General features: G+C 44.0%; 1 protein-coding gene across 1 annotated transcript in view; it reads right to left on the bottom strand.

Moving 5' to 3' along the window:
* Positions 1 to 12279: 12279 nt before the first annotated feature.
* The window catches only part of ABCB7 (ATP binding cassette subfamily B member 7), a 39626-nt gene continuing 33134 nt past the window's right edge, over positions 12280 to 18771 (bottom strand). The window contains 1 exon segment of the mRNA XM_082289497.1: positions 12280 to 16605. Within this exon segment, the coding sequence (XP_082145623.1) occupies positions 16387 to 16605 (219 nt within the window). The 3' untranslated portion in view covers positions 12280 to 16386.

An 18771-nucleotide genomic window follows, 5' to 3' on the forward strand; every position in this document is an offset into this window, starting at 1 on the left:
ATGACTAAAATATTAAAGTGTCAAGCACTTTAGTCCTTGTTGCCACAGCATCAGAGACCTCCATACATGCAGTAATAAAACAGGAACATATGATAACATATGGAATACTCTCAGAATTCAGAACACTTTACACATGAAACTTCAGCACTGCAAAATAAGGAATTAATCTCATTTGTTCTTCATTAACAGCAGCACCCAGGACCAGGATATGTCATATATCACGTGTGAATAAATTATTCATTCCCACTGTGTCAGGGCACACATTTGAAGGGGTGTAGAAACAGAGACCAGCAGTAAGTGATTTGACCAAGGGCATGGAGTGAGGCAGTGTCATAGTTACTGGGAAGTAGCAATTCCCAGTCCTATCCTCAGTGATGGTTTTCCTCTCCAGCCTCACCCCATTGCTGTGGGAATCACACACTTCACTCCCTGTACCTTTGCATGTTTGTAATGCTGCATTTTTTTTCACTCCCCCATTATTTTCTTGGCAGAAGAATTCAAGTAATATAAATAAGTAATTAATCAGGGTCAGGTGAGATGGTGACAGCACACCTGGCAGTGCTCACTAAAATAAACACACAGGTGGATGGTGGTCATGAACTGCTTTCAAAATGAGCTGGGGGCAAGTTTTGCCCTCAGCACCCTCACATAAGGGCTGTGCCCTTCAAAAGTGCCACCAAAGGCACACAAGCAAATTTGGCAGCTCCTCTGCTGAGGCAGCTCCCAGGGCAGGAATAACGTGGCCAGAAGCACAGGGACATCAACACCTGGTCAGACCCACCCAGCTGCTGCCGATGCCTTTGGCAAGGTGCCACACTGGAGCTGTGTGCTGGAGGTGATGGCAATCACCTGAGTATAATCACCAAGATAAGATTAGAGGTAAACCTGGGGAGAGCCTTGGTGGAGATGAAAAGACACATTCAATTAAGTGAGCCTTGCACCTGGATCCAGTTTAGAAAGACAACCCAAGTATTTATTTAAGTGCTGTATTATACAGGGAACACAAACATAAGGCTCGAAGATTTTCCTTGGGGCTGTGAAACAATATAATGCCTTTAGTTCCACTTATCCACACTATTCATTTAAGGCCCTTCAATTACAGAACCACCACAATACTGATCGATAGGCAGCATAAAGTTCTGCACAGCATCTCAGGCAATCTGAAAAATTAACAGTCTGTGCACTGTGATCTTTTCATGTACTGTCACAAACAGCTGTGGAAGGTGCTCTGACGTGATGGAAGCGCAGCCACCCACCTTGGCAGGGTATTAATTTTCCAGGCTGTCGAATAGAGGCTCACAGGTGTGAGAACAAGGTGCTAAGAAAGCTCCTTTTGGCAGGAAGGGATGGACAGCCCCTGAGCGAGGGGTGATTGTGATGCCAGCCCAGCCCTGCCCCACAGTCCCACTGTTCTCCCGACCCCCCCATGCAGCTCCACTGCTGCAGCCAGCAGCGTGATCATTCACTGCAGCCTGTACCACGGAGCAGATCAGACATTTACATCTGTCCCAGCCTTCCAGCTGTCTTCACACACAATCCATGTGCCCAGACATGGATATATGCTAGAAGCCTCTGCCTGCTAGTCTCTCTAGGAAGCAGGAGTCAGTCTAAAAGAAAAGAACCTGGGTTATGACAAGAGGCCAGTGCCATGGTGGTTTCCAGGTCTCCAAGTGCCCATGTTTTGATCATTCCTTCTTCTCTTCATCATTCCTTCTTTTCCAGATTCAGGGGACCCTCACTGTAACACACCCAGCAAGAGTTAAATCCCTTATTTTCTGTGGCCCAACTCATTTCTGGATACATGGCCCTCTGCTAAGCCATACCAGAGGCAGAGGTTCACCACAGCATTCTGGTTTGCCCATGGCAAGTAGAACACAAGTGGGATTTTCAGAATATCTTAGATCCTACATTCTTGGGTGAGCCTGTAAAAGCATGGTTCAAGCAGAAAGCTGCCCAGATACTATGAACCTTAAAAAGCCAGAGGGAAAGGCAGCAGGGTAGCAGGAGACATCACCCTCCTATCCCACTCTACCATGATGAGCTGGAGAGGATTTCTTCTCCACTCTCTCAGACTTCCAGGACCAACTTCTGAACAAGACCAGTCTAACATAGAACACTGCCAGAATGAGAAGCACTCCAGGAGGCAGAATGGGGTTTTGGTGAAGGACTCCCCCTCTCTCTTCCTCTTTCCTTCCCAGATCCTGGTGTGTGATTCAAAACCAGCCGTGTGCTGTGGGAAATAACGCTGAGCCTGCAAACAGTGAGTCCTTCTTGCAGAAGCTGAAGCGGTTCCTGAAGAAGAAACAAAGCTGGAATCGTGAACTGCCACACACTGAATTTCTCCTTTCCTCTCTGGCACACCTGGCAAGCCTTACAGCTGTGTCAGAAAACCATCCCAACCCACCCAAACCAGCAGTGCAGGCCGAGCCCCTGGCTGCAGACAGACTCCCCCAGCGTTCCCGGCTGTTTGCGTCCCCTCCCGGAGCGCTGGCTCAGAGCAGCTGCAGGAGCAGAGCTGATGGTTAGCCCACACCTTCTCTTTGCCCCGCTCTTCCAGACACACCCAGAAGATGCTCAAGGCTGACGCTGACCTTGCTGGGAAAGACAAATTTCCAATGGGCCTGACAGAGCTGTGGAAGCACCGAAGGTGAGGAGGGTCCCAGAGGAGTTTCCAGGCTTCTCCATTCCTTGACAGGCTCCTTGCTCCACCAAACACCAAAAGACACCCAACCCTGCCTGCCAAGGCTGAAAACCTCCTGATTCAAGTCAGACACTTCCAGCACAGTCACAGTCTCTGAGGCTCTCCTGGCCCCATTAAACTGTGCTGCTAGCGGGCTCTCAGCCCCCCAGATCAGTCCCTGCCTATTCCTCCATTTCTCCCCCCACCTTCCTCCCAACATTTCAACTTCATATTGTAAATCTTCCTTTAAATTGTGCATTTCTCTTACCAGTTTCCATGGCCAAGCACCTCATTATTGGTGCCTTCTGAACAGGAGGAAAGAAAAGCTCCCATTTGTGCCTGGGCCAAGGCGAGCGCTCTGTGCACAGAAGGCTCTGTGTGCCCTCCTTCCCTTGGCAGGAGTAACAACCTCGGCCACTTCAGGGAAGTGACTGCATTAGCAGGAGAGAAAGGGAAAAAAAAGGGAAGAAGAAAGCAGAAGCAACCAGTAACAACCAAAAAGTCTCAGGTGTGGCCTGGTGTATTTGCAGTGAGCCAGAGCACAGGCTGGAACAAAACCTGGAGAAGGCAAAGGGATCAGGACATGAGGAACTCAAAAGCTGCTGTGGATTCACTGGAGGTTTGATCTTCTCACTGGCAGTAAATCCATGACGGGCAAGGATGAACTGCAGAGGGGCAGGAGCAGTTTCTGGGCATCCCAGAGTTCAAAGCCAGTTGCTGCTAGCACCTGGAACTGCTGGGTGAAGATGGCAGAGCTCAAAGGGCTGGCCAGGACTCTTTGGTAACAGCTGGAAACTCAAATTCTCTTCCACATTTCCATCCTTCCCATTGCACTGTGGCTCTTCTGGGGCAGCTGCACAGACCAGCAGAGCCAAGTCCAGTTTGGTGTGGATGGAGCTGTTACTTGTAGTGTTCTATAAATTATTTCCTTTCTACAGGAAACATGAAACTCTTTGTGCCCAGAGGCACCTTGTGCTTTACACTCTTGTTTCAAGTGCAGAGGATGCTGCAGTGGTGAGCAGAGATCCCACAGAGCAGAGCTGGTTGAAGTGGTTGATTTTAATGCCAACAGAGCAGCCACAAAACATGGCCACAGAGCTCTTGCCATCCCCAGAGCTGCTTGGCCAGTCTTCAAAAATAAACCCAGTCTTACAGAAATCATAAAGGTAAATTCCTCTGTTCTCTTGAAAGGAATGTTCAGGAAATGCCCGTGGCCTTTGAACCCAAACATCCTGGAACTATTTTCCTGAAGCACCAACACCTCAGTAAGTTCCCTGAGTTGGTTTGCAATCCACCTGGATATATTCCATGAGCTGATTTGCAATTCACCTGGGTAAATTCCAAGAGTTGGTCTGCAATTCACCTCTGCCTCAGCCTGCACAATCACCGAGGTTCAGCTCTCTTTAAGCCCCATCTAATTATGCAATTTAACTGCAGCAAGAACAACAGCTTTGCTGAATATGCAACAGTCTCCTCATTGTATTTTGATGGGGGGAGAGAAAAGGAAAAGGCAATTTCATTTAAAGTTCAGGCATGTCTATGGGGCTTGTCTGATGTGAAAAAGACAGAGGCCCCTCTGTCTCAGGTGAATCTGGAGTTAAAGACACTTTCCTGGTGTGTCTCGGATGCATCCACAGCTACCTGAACACAATGGCACAAACCGTGGCGTTTTTCCTGCTCATTTTTCTTCAGGACTGTAGTTCATTAACTCCAGTAACGCAGTTTCATTAATGTGCGTTAACCAATGACTTTCCCATTACTGCTGCTGTCTCCAATCAAAGACTCATTTATGGAAAACAAGGGCAGAGGGAACAACATGCTTTGGCAGCTGTAAGATCATACGCCCAGAGCTTTATACCCTCTGTCTTATATTTTTACGTTAAAGTATCACAAGCTATTACCATATTTTTCATTATTATTTGTGGCACTAAATACTGCAGCTCCCGGTGCCAGATGGCGAATATTCAGAATAAAAATAATGCAAGGCCAATCTTAGAAAGACTCAATGTGAGTGTAACAGCATGTATTCATCCTCCTTTCCTAATGCACATGGTTAAAATATTAGCAGACTTAAAATCTGGTTTCCAATTTAGAGGAGTCACATATTACAGAATGATATGCATGCATATATACATATATTTAAATATGCACATATAAAAATTTTAATTTATTTCCATTTTATTTGCATGTTTCAAGGGTCTTAACATAATACATGGGCACATCTTCTTTCACTCTTCAGGAGGTTATTTTAACCAGGAAAGAAAACCAAATAGTTTCAAAATGGAACATAAGCAAAAACCTTTTTCTAGAAATTGTTATTGGTACAAAATACTTTTTTTTTTTAATATATAAACAGCTTGAGTCCTAAACTTAACCAGATGGAAACGTGCCTACAAAGCGTTGGATCTAATTCAGAAGAGACTGACAGCCAACAGATGAGCCAATTTAGCCCATCCCATGCCAAAAATGGTCAATCATGTTATCTTATGTGTGACTCCACTCTGGCAGATGCCAACTCTATCCAAACAACTTCAAGCATCTTTTTGGAAGACTGGATTATTTTACACACACTTTCAAAAAATCATAATAATGCTCGATTTTTCTGGAAACCTTCCACTTAGCTTCAGCATTTCCACAAGAGATTTTTGATCAACTTATTTTAAGGATAAATCCTTTTATTTTATAGCCTAACAGAATAAATGCTTTCCAACCCAATAAAGCCTGTTAAAAAAATTATTAAATTGCAGTTCAGTGACAGACCCCCATTTGTTTGAGTATTCATACAAGGAAAGCTTTACACCTGTGCAAATCTTCCTTAAGCCAAATGTTTGCTTTCAACAACACAAAGAAACACGACAGGAAATACAAATTAAAGGTACTTCCTGCATCCCTCACTACCTTCCCCAGAATTAAGAGTAAAGTTAAAACAAAAGGAGTTTTTTTATATGCTGAGTGATTACAACCAAGGCTTTTTAAAAAATTTGTAATTCATAATCTCTCCGTGAATTTTTTTTTTTTGGTTGCTTTTCAGAAGACCTCATCTGCCTCCACCTGCAACAGGACAGGACTTGCACCTCTGTGTCCTCTGAAACCCACCCACTCCGGGCAACACAGTGCTGGTATACTGATTTTTTTTTTTCCTTCTTGCCCTTAATTTGAATAAGAATAATAAAGAGGAAAAAAAAAAAAAACAAAAACGCACTAACTCAGTGATTAGTCCATCCTGACAGCATAGGACCATTCAATCCCTCTCCAATGCATCACATCCCCTGTAGTTAAGCCCTGTATCTGCTGTCAGCTTGGGCTCTGCTTAAACTCAGTCTGAATTTTAGCTTCCCACCAGCACCCTGGGAGGTCTCAGGTGATGAGATTTCTCTGTTAGACTGAGAGCTGCAGAAACCACTGTAAACACTTAGCAGCTCATCATCTTTCACTGGACACCTTGAAAGGGCACATTTTAAGAGGGACGTTTTCAAATCCATTGTTTCCAGGGAGAACAGTGCCAGCTTCCCTGCGCTGCAGAGGGCAGAGGTTCTGCTCATAGCCAGTACTTTGGGTTGTGTTCTTGACAATCACACACAAAGTTGCAATTTCATTTTCCATTTGTCCAGGAGGTAATTGCACTGCCTGTGTGAAGTGACCTTCCCACACACGGCACACGGAGCCAGGCAATTATCCACAGGACATGCAGCAGCCTCTCCATTTCCAACCTTTTTATAGTGTCCTTTGTGATGGCAGTCCCAAGATTTTGAGATCCACAGACATTCATCTAGGCTGAAGTCTGGACATTTTTAGATATCTTCCTTATAGGACAAACAGATATTCTCAGTTGTGTGAGCATTTCCTTACATTGTTCCTGCTCCTCACTAAGAAGATGCTGTCAAGGTGTGTGTGACCAATGGACTTGGCTGCAGGTGTTCACGTTGGACTTGAGGCAACTCCCACAGAAAAGGTCACAGACATTGAAAAGATTCACTTCTGCACTTCCCAGGCATAAACCACTCAGTTTTCAGTGGATGAAAACACCAGGGTTTAGGTAACCATACCCTGCTTGCATCAAACTTGTCCCTCATTTGTCCTAGCTTGTTTATGGATTACAAAATCATGGAATTGTTTAGGTGGGAAAAGATCTTCAAGATGGAGAATTCACAGACTATATTGTTCTCATACCTTATCAGCCCCAAGGCTGGTGGGAAGGTATGGAGTCCCTGGAGAAAAACAAAGACTGCTGGAGAAGCCTTTGGAAAGAATGGAAATGTTAAGCTTTTTCCTCTACGTGGGTTTGGATTTTTTAAATAACCATTATTTAATTTCCTCTGTTTATGGATAGTCAGTGGGTAACCAAACACTTCAATCAGCCTCAGCCAGGCTGATCCCAGACTGTCGTTGGTTCCAGATAAACCTGTGGCTGAACAGCAACTCAGAACTCAGACAATGCCAAGGGCTTCCCTTTGTACTCATTACCACACTCCCAGCCACTGCCCACCTCTGCTGTACAGTCTGTGATGCAAAAACTATGTTGGCAACAGTTGGGTGATTCAGCAAGAACAGTTTTTCTACAGCCATGTTCTTTTCTGCACCTATTTTAAAGAGCAGCACTGGCTGAATTGAATTGGCTGCGCTGCCGTTACCTGGTAAACCAGTGTTTCCTTCAGTTCCTGCTGCCACCACTCCCACAGGTCTTACAGCAGGTTCAGGGAGAACTTCAGGCCAAGTGTGTATTCAAACAAGTAGATGGTGCCTACAAAACATCATAAACTTTGTTGCACTTCAAGGAACCCTATATTCAGTCACGGGGCACAACTCATCCAGGGAGTCTTTAGAAAGACAGAGCTCTTCTCTTTGGCTGCTCACACTTCTGCCTCCTGCAGGCTGCCTGTGCTCAGATGACACCGGTGCACCTGTGAGTTTACAGCTCTCCTGCCACTGCCCATTTCAGTTTAAGTCAGGGCTGAGTTGCTCTGAACCATGAAGCCATTAGTGAGTGTTCACTCCCCACGCTGCCAGCACTGGGCACCCCAAAGCACTCAGCAGCCAGGGCTTCACCAGCCTCCCCCATCTCTCCTGCTCCTGCAGAGTTCACAGGCCACTGCTTTCACTTCATTACCAGTCAGGGAGAAACAATATGTTGAGAAACTTCTTTTTAATCTGGCTCAAGTATTGGGATGTGGTAATTTGTATAGAAATTCACCTGGATGGTGGCACAAGTCCTCAAGGGAGACTGTTGGCTCCTGCTTTGGAACACAACCACTCCTCTTCCATGAAATACCACTCCCATCTCGCTGCAGTCAGTGGGAGTAAAAACAAGTGTGTTTAACAGATGTCACAAACCATTCCCAGGCTGTCACAGCTTTCCAACATTTTCCAGTGGATTGTTATTACCAGATCCCTGCAAGTCAGCAGCAAGCGATGCCGCCTCTGACTCCGTTCATCCCGTTCCGACTGATGACGTGAGCTGTCAGACTGTAAACTCAGAGTTGTCAAATAGCTGTAATTTGCAGATTTAGTAAAAGAGCTTAACATTCCTTTGAGTAAAGTACTTAAGAGATGTATTCCATGGGATTTATGGGCTGTGAAAGTCTGTGTGGTTTTTAGCTAGAGCAGGATCTCCATAGGATGGCTCGAGTGTCAGTAAAGCAGCTTTGGCCTAAATCAGAGACTGCCATTAGATGTGAGCTTATATCCCACGGAAGGAATTTTCACAGAGATTCTGATATCAAGTCTGAAAACAGCCATTTGGAGGATCTGCTTTTCTAGATACCTATTGGAATCACACGGACATTTATTTGCTGGGGCTTGACTGCTTCCCAGCAGGCTGAATAAGAGTTAGAAAGCTTAGGGCCTTCAATTAAAATAAAACAAATAATAATTTATAATAATTGACAAACCCCACATTTTTTCAGCTTCCAGAGCTGATCATCCAGTAAAAAGTAGTTTTCTGTGTTTCCCTTTTGTTTTCACAAGTGCTATTTGCATTTGACTTGCTATCAATGATTCTTGGACCATTTCCATCAGGAAGTCATTTCAGTGCTGCAGCCCAACTTCTGTTGTTCCGTTTTCACTGGACATACTTAGTACATTTATGCATACCAGGGCTCGATGGTGTGGCATTTCCTGTATGAATTAGGAGTTGAGAGCGTTACTCACCTGTGAATCACATCTCCTAAGAGAAGATACAAAGTGTTTTAAACACCCCACACCAGCAGCACATGCTGGACACATGGCTGTTGTGCCAATAAATTCTTCCCAGCATGATGCCATTGCATCGTGGAAATATCCAGCTAAATCTGGAAGAATTAAAGTAATTTGTGTACAAACCTAGCACATGAGTTGCACAAAATCTTAAGAATATTTAAGCAACTTTCTGCCACTTTTTGGTACAACATATTTTGTGATTCGATAATTCAATACCTGCTGGAAATTCCAACTACCAGTTTTGCTGGGAACATAGGCAACAGCAACTATTAAAAAACCCACCTAATGGGCTAAATCGTGCTCATGCTGCTCTTTAGGAGGTAACATTTTAGCCATGGAGTTCTACATTTGGTGACAGAAGGTTTCTGTGGTCAGCTGGAGATTTCTAACATCAAAAATTGTAGGGACTGATAAGGAAGCAGAAGACTGAATGCAATTGCTCGATGTATTGCAGCAGTACAGCACCCAAACACACCTTCAGCAGCCAGGTTTGCTCTCTGCAGCAGCACTAAGCAGGGTTCTGCTAAACACTGCTTTTTAGTGGACATGGCATTCAAATGGATCTTTCCACACTGTGGGAATCATGTGCATGGGCTGCTGTCTGCAAAGCTCCCTGAGCATTTTTGGAAGTACAGCTACCTCACCCAGATATGCTGCTGAAAATGAGACACCTGGAGAACCCCAGTAACACCTGAGCCTCAGCAGACAAGAACCACCTGGAGCAGGCTGTCAGAGCACACTGCTGTTTCAGGTGACCTGAAGCCCAAACTGGAATATGCAGAGGCTGTCCCAGAGCTCCCCAATCAGCATTTCACTGAACAAACCTCTCCCTGCAAGGTTGTGGCTACAGAGGTCCCAAGACAGCACAGGAGCCTTCACAGTGTCCCATCCCACCAAGGTGACCTTTGGAGGCAGCACCTCTCCACAGAGCATGTGGGATAAAGCCCGGCCCTAAGAGAGAAGCTGCTAATGCTTCCTCCAGTTTATAGACAGGAAACATTTTAGGGAGAATTACAGAATTACAGCCCCAATAAGGGGAGAGGGAGGAAGAAGAGGCACAAAGGTCATGTCTAAGGAGGAGAGATCAGCTCACACACAAAGCCCAAGGGGCCCCTGCATGCAGCTGCTGTAATGCAGGGCCCAGATTAGCACTCAGATTGGAGTGAAGGGATTGAATGGAGAAAATCTTCCTTCACCACTAACCCAAGATCACCACTGAATTTCTCTTCCTCTGACATTTAACTACTGTAAAATAAAACATCACTTTTTTAAAAAGTAAGTCTCTGTATTGTACAACATCAGGTCATTAATTTTTACCCCGTAGACTTCGGAAACACTGTGTGTGTGTGTTACCAGCACAGTCCTTGTGTGGGCTTTTTGAAGTGAAGCAATTTCCACAAGGCAGAAGGAACAACTCCAGCCTAAAATACTTGTGCCTTGTGCTCTTCCCCCTCCCTTGTATCCTGCCAAATATCCTACGTTCCTGCAATCACAAGTAGCGGCATCGACACGCGATATCACTCATCACCTTTTACAGATTCTGCAAACACTGTTTTCCCCAGAGAACATTCCCTGGTTTTAATTGTAAATAAGCTGAATCTTTTATCTGCTTTCTTCAAAAGCCAGGAAGATTTTCAATTCACTGAAGAAATAAAGATTTTTACAACTCTGTGTGAAAACACATGAACATGTATTTCCATGTTTTAGAAGCTCACAGCCCATTCTGTAATTCCTCCATTGCTGTTCTTGAATGGTTCTCTCCCAATACACACTGACCTTCATGTTCCATTTTCTCTAACGAGTCTAAAATGGAAACTTTTCATCTGTTCAACCTCCACTTTTCTAAATATTTGTTGGTGTGTGCATGTGGGGAAAATCTTCAGCTGACACTTGCAGAGCACTGCACAAGGCACTCAAAGACACCCCACCACCTGATGTATTCTGCTCCAGGCTCTTCATTCCTCTCCATAATTGAGGGGAAGAACTTGTTTCCTTCTCCCTCTCCAGCACAAGGCTGAGACTTTACCAGTTTACATTGGTGTGACTTAAAATGTTTTACTTGACAATTTTATAAAGGACATTAGAAACTGGAAATGAATGTGGGGGAGCTGTTACATGACTCTTTCAGCTTTGGGGGTGCCGTTTTAAATTCTGTCCAAAGACACCAGTAAAGCATTTTGGTTCTTTTTCTTTCAACTAATAAATCCACTGTGCAACTTAGTACAACTGACACTTCTCATCTGAGGGAGATCCCAACCCCAGCCTGCAGACCTGCCTCTGGAGAAGTCCTCTCTCAAGGTCTCTGCTGGTTTTCCAGGCTGGATAAGGCTCATGGCTATTCCCTGAGTTTAGTCCCAACATCTGCAGAAGCTGGTCAAAAGTCACCTGGGAGGAATTTAAAAGATAGTTTTCAAGAACTAACCATTTAAGGATTTTCTTATAAAGACATCAGATTTATCCACTAAAGTCAAGAAGTAGCTGAATTCTATCTGCTCTATACATTATTATATATCTATCTACAATTTATCTCTTTTGCCCTTCCATCCATGACGTGGCCATTCCATTAACATCAGCAACACCTACAGAGCACTCCTGCACAGTCCATTACAGGATTTAAAGGCAGACCAAATAAACCCTTAGAAACAGCAGCTGGAAGCTCATCCAGTCAGACTGGGAACACCCCAGGCTGCTCCAGGATCTCCCTCCCTCCCTCCCTCCCATCCATCCATCCATCCATCCATGGTGCACAACCACACAGAGCTCAGTGACAGCAGGACAGTGGCTGTTGTAGCCCAGATCAATGCAGTGCAGTGCAGTTAATAACAACAAAAAAGTATTTCCTGCATTCTGCTTTGATAATGAGCTGCAGCTGCAAGCAGAAATCCAGTCAGTGATTACAATGTCATGTCAAGGGCTCAAGCAGATTCTTAAAACTGCTCTGCTTTGACTGATCACGTGTTAAGAGTTTACATTTATAAAAATACAGTGTTTTAAAGCAAGAAACAGTCAGGCTTCTCACAAGCATGTTCATTCCCATCAGGGGGATGCAGCCAGCACGAGCTCCTCACCTGGTTTTGCAGCTCCACACACAAATGCAGGGGCTGTGAAAGCTGAGTGGGGGCAGAACCCAGGTGTGATCCATGAACTTTCCTCTCTGATGGATCACCTGGAATTCAGTCACCTTCTGCCAACCTGCACCCTGGGATTGGTTACCTGCTCCACTGGCACGACCAAGCACCACAAACAATTGCTGAAGTAAGACTCACATTCCATACCAGTGCCCGTTTCCTCTGGGAATTTCTGCAAAGCTGGAAGAGCCGTTGTGACAGCACAGCCATTTCTATTCACAAAGATAAATCCTTTATTTAGTAAGAATTATCTACACACAGATGAAGGACAGGAGTCAGGGTAAGGAGTCTTCCAGCAGAAGGGTTACACAATCTCATCTCAACCGAGCTGCCTGTGTTGTTCTGGAACACGTCACCTTCCTTTACAATGTCAGTTTTACATTTCCATTCTGAAAAGAAACTTGAACAAAATCTCAGTGTTGAGAGATGTAGGTAACTATTACTCCATGGAACAGAAGACCTGAGATAACCTGAGGGATCGTCTGCAAGGAGTAAGCTTTGAACATGCACCCGGAAAAAGCACAACCTCCCTGCCAATCACTCACTAAGTTTCCTAACCTGGAGGTTAAAACAGCCCAAATTTTGTGTGTTGTGACTTGATACCCTGTGCATAAAAAGTTTTTACATGGGAATTAGGATTGATTTCTGTAAGTTCACAGTTAACAGCTCACTACACACTACAAGTAGCAGCCCCTTTTAAATGTCCATTTTCTTCAAACACATTTCCTCTAAAAACAGAAAATGAAGAAAAAAAATTAAATGGCTTTTTCTACTCTAAAATTGCAGGCAAAGGTTTTATAATGGGAGTAGATAACTTGAATTTTGAAAAACAACCAGCTACGAGTCCAGAATATGAAAAGCTGTTTAGAAAAGGGATGTTTCAGTTTGCAGCAGAGCAGAATTACTGAGGCTGGGAGAGAGCCCCCAAATCAATCTGTCTCCATGAGAATTGTAAGGCTTTTCTGAGAGATGCCAGGCTGACTGTCCTAAGGGTCAGTGTGCTACACTGAGTCTCTCCAAAGCCATCACTCTCCCATTCACTACTTTAAGCATCTGCTTCAATAGTGACACTCTGGAGTCACAGTACAGGAATAAAAACTCCAGATAAAATTAAAAAAAAAAAAAAACCAGCACAAGTTTGGCTTTGCAGCAGACAGGAGACTCACCCAGTATTGCTGCTGCTCTCCACAGCAATTCACTCCAACACAGCCACCACCAAGCCAGGAATGTTTATCCAGCAACTCCATGACATGGGAAAGTTTTCAGTCATCTCCAGAAACTCGCTGCAGTTCTTTAAAACACATATTCTACTGTATGACTGGCCTCTTGTTTTAGGAATTGCCTTTGTCCAGAGTTGCTTCCTGTCATTCCATTTAAAGCTGGACAGAGCTGCAGCACATCCACTGGCACCAAAAGGATGGCATAGACAAGTAATGGCCTTAGAGCTGCATCAAACCCTACAGATTTAAACAATTATTGATCATTCCTGGCATTTACCACCTGAAAACCGTCCTCATCCCAAAACTGTAACGCCCAAGACTCTCAGTCCTTGCAAAGTCCATCCCCAGTGATAAAATCCATCAGCTTTCATCTGAAATTGTCCCCTCATAAACACAGTCAGACTTGGCATTAAAGTGGCTTTTGATTCCAGACATTTCACAGACAATTCCCGATTCTGTGCACCCTGTAGGGACCTTCTGGGATGTCCAAGCCCTGTGACATGGAAAACTTTTCATTGAGAAAACCCCTTTCCCTCCACATTCAGACCAGAGACATTTCTAATCCTTATGCCAAAAGGAAAACTATCACAGGATTGAAATACTACTATTTACAGCCTTTGCCTATTACCTGCTGCATGAACAGCACAGATTAATTCCAAAAATGAGCTCTTGCAGAACAGGGAGGGAAGAGCCATAGTTTGGGGTTTGTCACAATGCAGGAAGGGAGATTCCTCATAAATACGATTTTCAATAAACCTTTGCTTTTTCTGGCAGTTGGGAGATAACTGCACCATTACAGTCCCCTCACTGCTGTCAGCAGCTAAATCAGGAGACAATTACGGAAAATAACAGGAAGGTTGTAAGCTGGAATTCTGCACTGCCACTACATTAACTGGACTTCACTTTGCTTCTGCACTCCAAGGATGAAAATTAAAGTGCTTTTAAAATAATTTTTAACTGGAGATTGATGCCAGGTTGTCTCTTCACCTATCATTTTAAGAGAGAGAAAATAAGTAACTAGCAAGGTTTCACTCCTTTTAAGTTATGTTCCTATTTTTAGTTGTAGGGGAGGGTATAACACAAAAAAATAAATACTATTTGCAATTACATTTCCAGAAGCACCAAATTCAGCCCTTCCCTAGTGCCCACACTGAGAAATCTTGCATCTGATTTACAAACGTAATTATATCAGTGTAATTATACCGGTGTAATTCCCCAGAAATAACAAAGTTATTTTTCAGCATCCAAGAGAAAGATTTTAATTCTTAAATTCAACATGAAGCATTACACCAGGATAGGTCATGCTAAAGAGACTCTGAATTTCCCTGGAGAGACAAGGCCTAAAAATACAATCCTGTGGTGGTGGGATGACCTGGGCTGGATGCTGGGTGCCCACCCAGCCTCTCCATCCCTGCCCTCCTCAGCTGGGCAGGGGAGAGGACACATTGAAAGGCTCCTGGGATGAGGTGGGGACTGATCATCACTCAGCAATTACTGTCATGGGCAAAACAGACTCCAGTTGGGGAAATTAACTTCATTTACTGTGAATTAGAAGCGTGAGTTGGGTAATGAGAAAATGAAACAAAATCTTAAAACACCTTCCTCCCATCCCTGCCTTCTTCCCAGGCTCAACTTCACTTCAGAATTCTCCACCTCCTTTGAAGCAGTGCAGGGGGCTGGGAATGGAGGCTGTGGTCAGTTCATCACCTTGTCCCTGCTGCTCCTTCCTCCTCATTCTCTTCCCCTGCCCCAGCGTGTCTTTTCCACGTGTCCTCTTGCCACAGGGTGCAGTCCTTCAGGAAAAGGCTGCTCCAGCATGGGTCCCCAGTCTCCAGTCTCTCCAGGGGTCCTGGCAAGAGCCTGATCCAGTGTGGGCTTCCCCCAGGGTCAGAGCCTCCTCTGGGAACTTCCTCCTGCTCCATCACGGGCTCCTTCCCAGGCTGCAGGCAGATCTCTGCTCCTCCGTGGACCCCCATGGGCTGCAGGGAATCTCAGCTCTGGCACCTGGAGCTCCTCCTGCCTCTCCTTCTTCCCTGCCCTCGTGTCTGCAGGGCTGCTGCTCTCCCATGTTCCCACTCCTCTCTCTGGCTGCAGTTGCTCTTACACTTACAAGGCTTTTCCTCCCTTCCTAAGTCCATGATCCCAGCAGTGCAATGCCCTGTTGCTGATGTGCTTGGCCTTGGCTCTGTTGGACACAGGAAGTTTCTGGCACCTTCTCACAGCAGTGACCCCTGCAGCACCCCCCACCCCCCCAACACACCTGCAGTGTCCTGCAGATCCCAAAGACTGAGGTTTCCTCCCACTGGAGAAGTTTTGGCTGTTGAAAGGAGGAGATTATTATAGCAATGCTTTCAGCATTATCCAGGTCATTTTCTCATACATTAATGAGATAGGAGAAATTTATGGAAGTCTTTATTGAATCTTAATTGCTCCCTAAGACCATGACTGAACTAGAAAGAGTGACTGCATTCTGCTTTGACTACTACAGCAGATGTTGAGGATACAGAATCCTGAACTTGGATTTGTTCATTTTTCACTTAAAAATACTGTTAGTTTTCCTTTGGAATGATACCAATCCATTTCCTGATAGTGCTGTATGAAAGGTGCTTCTGAAAGGTGACTGGGGTAATTCCAGTATTTAGTTTGCTACTAGAAGCCTGATATTTTGTTGAGGCTGTTCTTACTCTCTGCAAGGAAGATGATTTTAAACCAGAACGCCACTGAAGAATTTAAAAGACATCTTCCTCACTAGCAAATGAGTTCATATTAGCCCAATTACAATTAAAACATGACGTATTTATCAACCATCAGTGATGAGAAATAATGTAAATCAAGGACAAGTCTGTTTACAATTTAATAATCCACATCAAGCGACTACCAGGAGAATTTACCGATGCCTAAAAAATTGCCATAAATTACACTCTTGGTTGGGAAGTTTAAAGTTTTTGAAAAAGCTCAGCTCTTGCAGATGCCACTGAATATTAGAGATTCCTAAAGATGCAAAAATAGAACTCCTTTGGTTGAAATTATGTCCCTCTGTGAAACTGTAAAATCCAAAAAATGCAAAACCCAGAAGTTTTTGAATGCTGACTTAAAAACAAGAGCTGCGTATCACCATATTCTTGTGAATTTTTAACCTGCTATACAAGATCCAGGATCATACTCAGCATGAACAGTTCCCACAGCCTTTCACACTGTTGATAATTTCTTCTTCTAGCTTCTTCCTTTCCTCCTCTTTGGATGTCCGGTTATTTCTCTCCTCCCAGTTTGGATGGTTGTGACTGTGGAGCACTTTGCTGCTCTGTGTGTGCCACATTTCATAGTAGAGATTGCTGGGATTTGCCAGGAGCTCTGCGTGCCTGCCACGTTCTGCAACTTTACCCTGCAAAACAAGGGCAGTAAGTCAGGAATCCACATCACCAGATCCTTAGGAATATGCCAGCCTATGGAGCACAGGTTCATGGTATGGATTAGAGCAGTTATTAATGAGAAGGAGCTTGAGACAGCAAGGAAAAACTGAATGCACAGTGCACTCACTTGTGTGGGCACTGCCAGCAGAAAACAAGGAGCCGCGCTCGTCTCTGCCTGCAGGTGCCTTTTGTCAACCTGGACAAAATCTAAAGTCCACCAGCATGGAAAGTTTTACTATTTAAACTGGAGGAGTTATTTAAAGTAAATGTGGACCTCTGTATGAGGAGCAAGGTGTTCAACTACTCCTGCAAAGATCACATGAATGTATCAAAACAAACACATATCTGTCTTTGCTTGGTAACAAACACACATGAAGGAGCTAAAAGAGAAGAGCAAACAGAGAGACAAGCAAAGCACACCTAAGATCAAATCCTGAAAACAATTAGTGTAAACTGTGCTTTTATAGGTGCTCTGTAGCTTGTGTCACTGCAATCACCACCACAAAAATTGTGTGAGTGGTTCAGTTCTCTGGGCTGTTCTCAGGAGCAGACAGGATTTATTGACTATCAGCATGGAAAGGAAGAGTTGGAGAGGAGAATTCCATGAGAACTCAGAGAGAGAAACACCACCACTCTTCAAAAAACCAAACTCATCTTCCTACTTCAAGAGACACATTCACTGACTTCCAATTAAACAAATATATTCATTCTCCAGCCACTCTTCCTTCTGGGAAAGGACAGCATTATACAACCACACGGCTTTGATATTAGTTCTAAATTCTGATCTACAATTAAATCTACCTCCTTGTGACATCTGCTGATGGACATGCTGGGAAAAAATTTGGGTCTTGGCACTTCTATTAGTAGTTATGCCAGTGGAATCTGAACAAACATACACTTGATCAACAGAACTGCAGAATTTATTTAAATCCTTTAAGTGATTAATTTGGAGTAGAGACCAGGCTCTTGAATTATGGCTTTTTTTTAGTAACTCTTGACCAATCCTCAAAAATGGAACTTCTCTGCTCAGCTCCACAGCCTCAGGATCTGTATCATTACTCCAACATTTAGTCACTCAGGAATGATTCTGATTTTACCTCGGCAAAGGTGCTGGAATTGTGATTCCGTGATTACCACTGCTAAGCAGAACCAGCCACAGTCATCCTGGCTCATCCCTGCTCCTGAGCCTTATTTACCCAGCTGCTAACACATCAATCCTGCTGGGATGAGAGCGGCACACGTCAGCGCTGCCTCGGGAAGCCGGCGGGGATGCGCTGCCTCCCTCATCCTCAAGCCCATCCTTCAGGAAAGGGAGCACCCTGGCTCCTTCACAGTTCGAGGCTGTGCTTTTATTTTTAATTTAACAGTTACACTACAACACAAAACACACTCTTAGGAAGCTGTGAAAACTTGCATGGAAAACAAAAAGCTGCTGATTGCCTTGTGACATGCTACAAAATGCTTGTGAGATGTTTTAACGTGCACTTGTAGAAAGGATACACCTTAGGAAAGGATTGTTCAGCAAAAGCTGAAAAAACAAAGCAGATCAAAACCAAATAAAAACTCCATGGAGCATTGCAAGTGATTTATTCCACTACTTCATCCTGAGATTCATATAAAGCTGAGTTTTGTGTAGCAAATGTCACCATTTCATAAGATATTGTTCTAGTTGTCCATGAAATCATTGAATGTAGTGTAAGAATAATTTATTTGCTTTTAGATGTGTATTTTAAGTCCCTAAATACACCTATGAGCACAAGCTTATAAATAGCAACCGATAAAAATGAATGCAGAGATAAATTTAACATCTATTATCAGCAGATTAGAGCACTGTACTTTCAGCATTATCAGTTGAAAGAATAATTATGACGTTATGATAAGGACATTTGTTTATTTTAAATCTCTTGCCAGACATGGGTAATAAAGAAAAAACTGGACTTTGGATGAGTGTGAGGTAACAGCTCAACGCTGACATTAGGGAACCAAATGTTGAAACGTGTTGGTTTTTTCTTAGAAGAGAAGCCTACAGAAAGGGAATAATCACACTTTTCTACAGGTACAACAGAGAATGGTGCTCAGATTTTTAACATAATTAGGTTGAACAATCCTGCAATCGTTGTATCTGCACAGAAACAGAA

This window comes from Coloeus monedula (assembly GCF_965178545.1).
Source record: "Coloeus monedula genome assembly, chromosome: 12".
Lineage (NCBI taxonomy): Eukaryota > Metazoa > Chordata > Aves > Passeriformes > Corvidae > Coloeus > Coloeus monedula.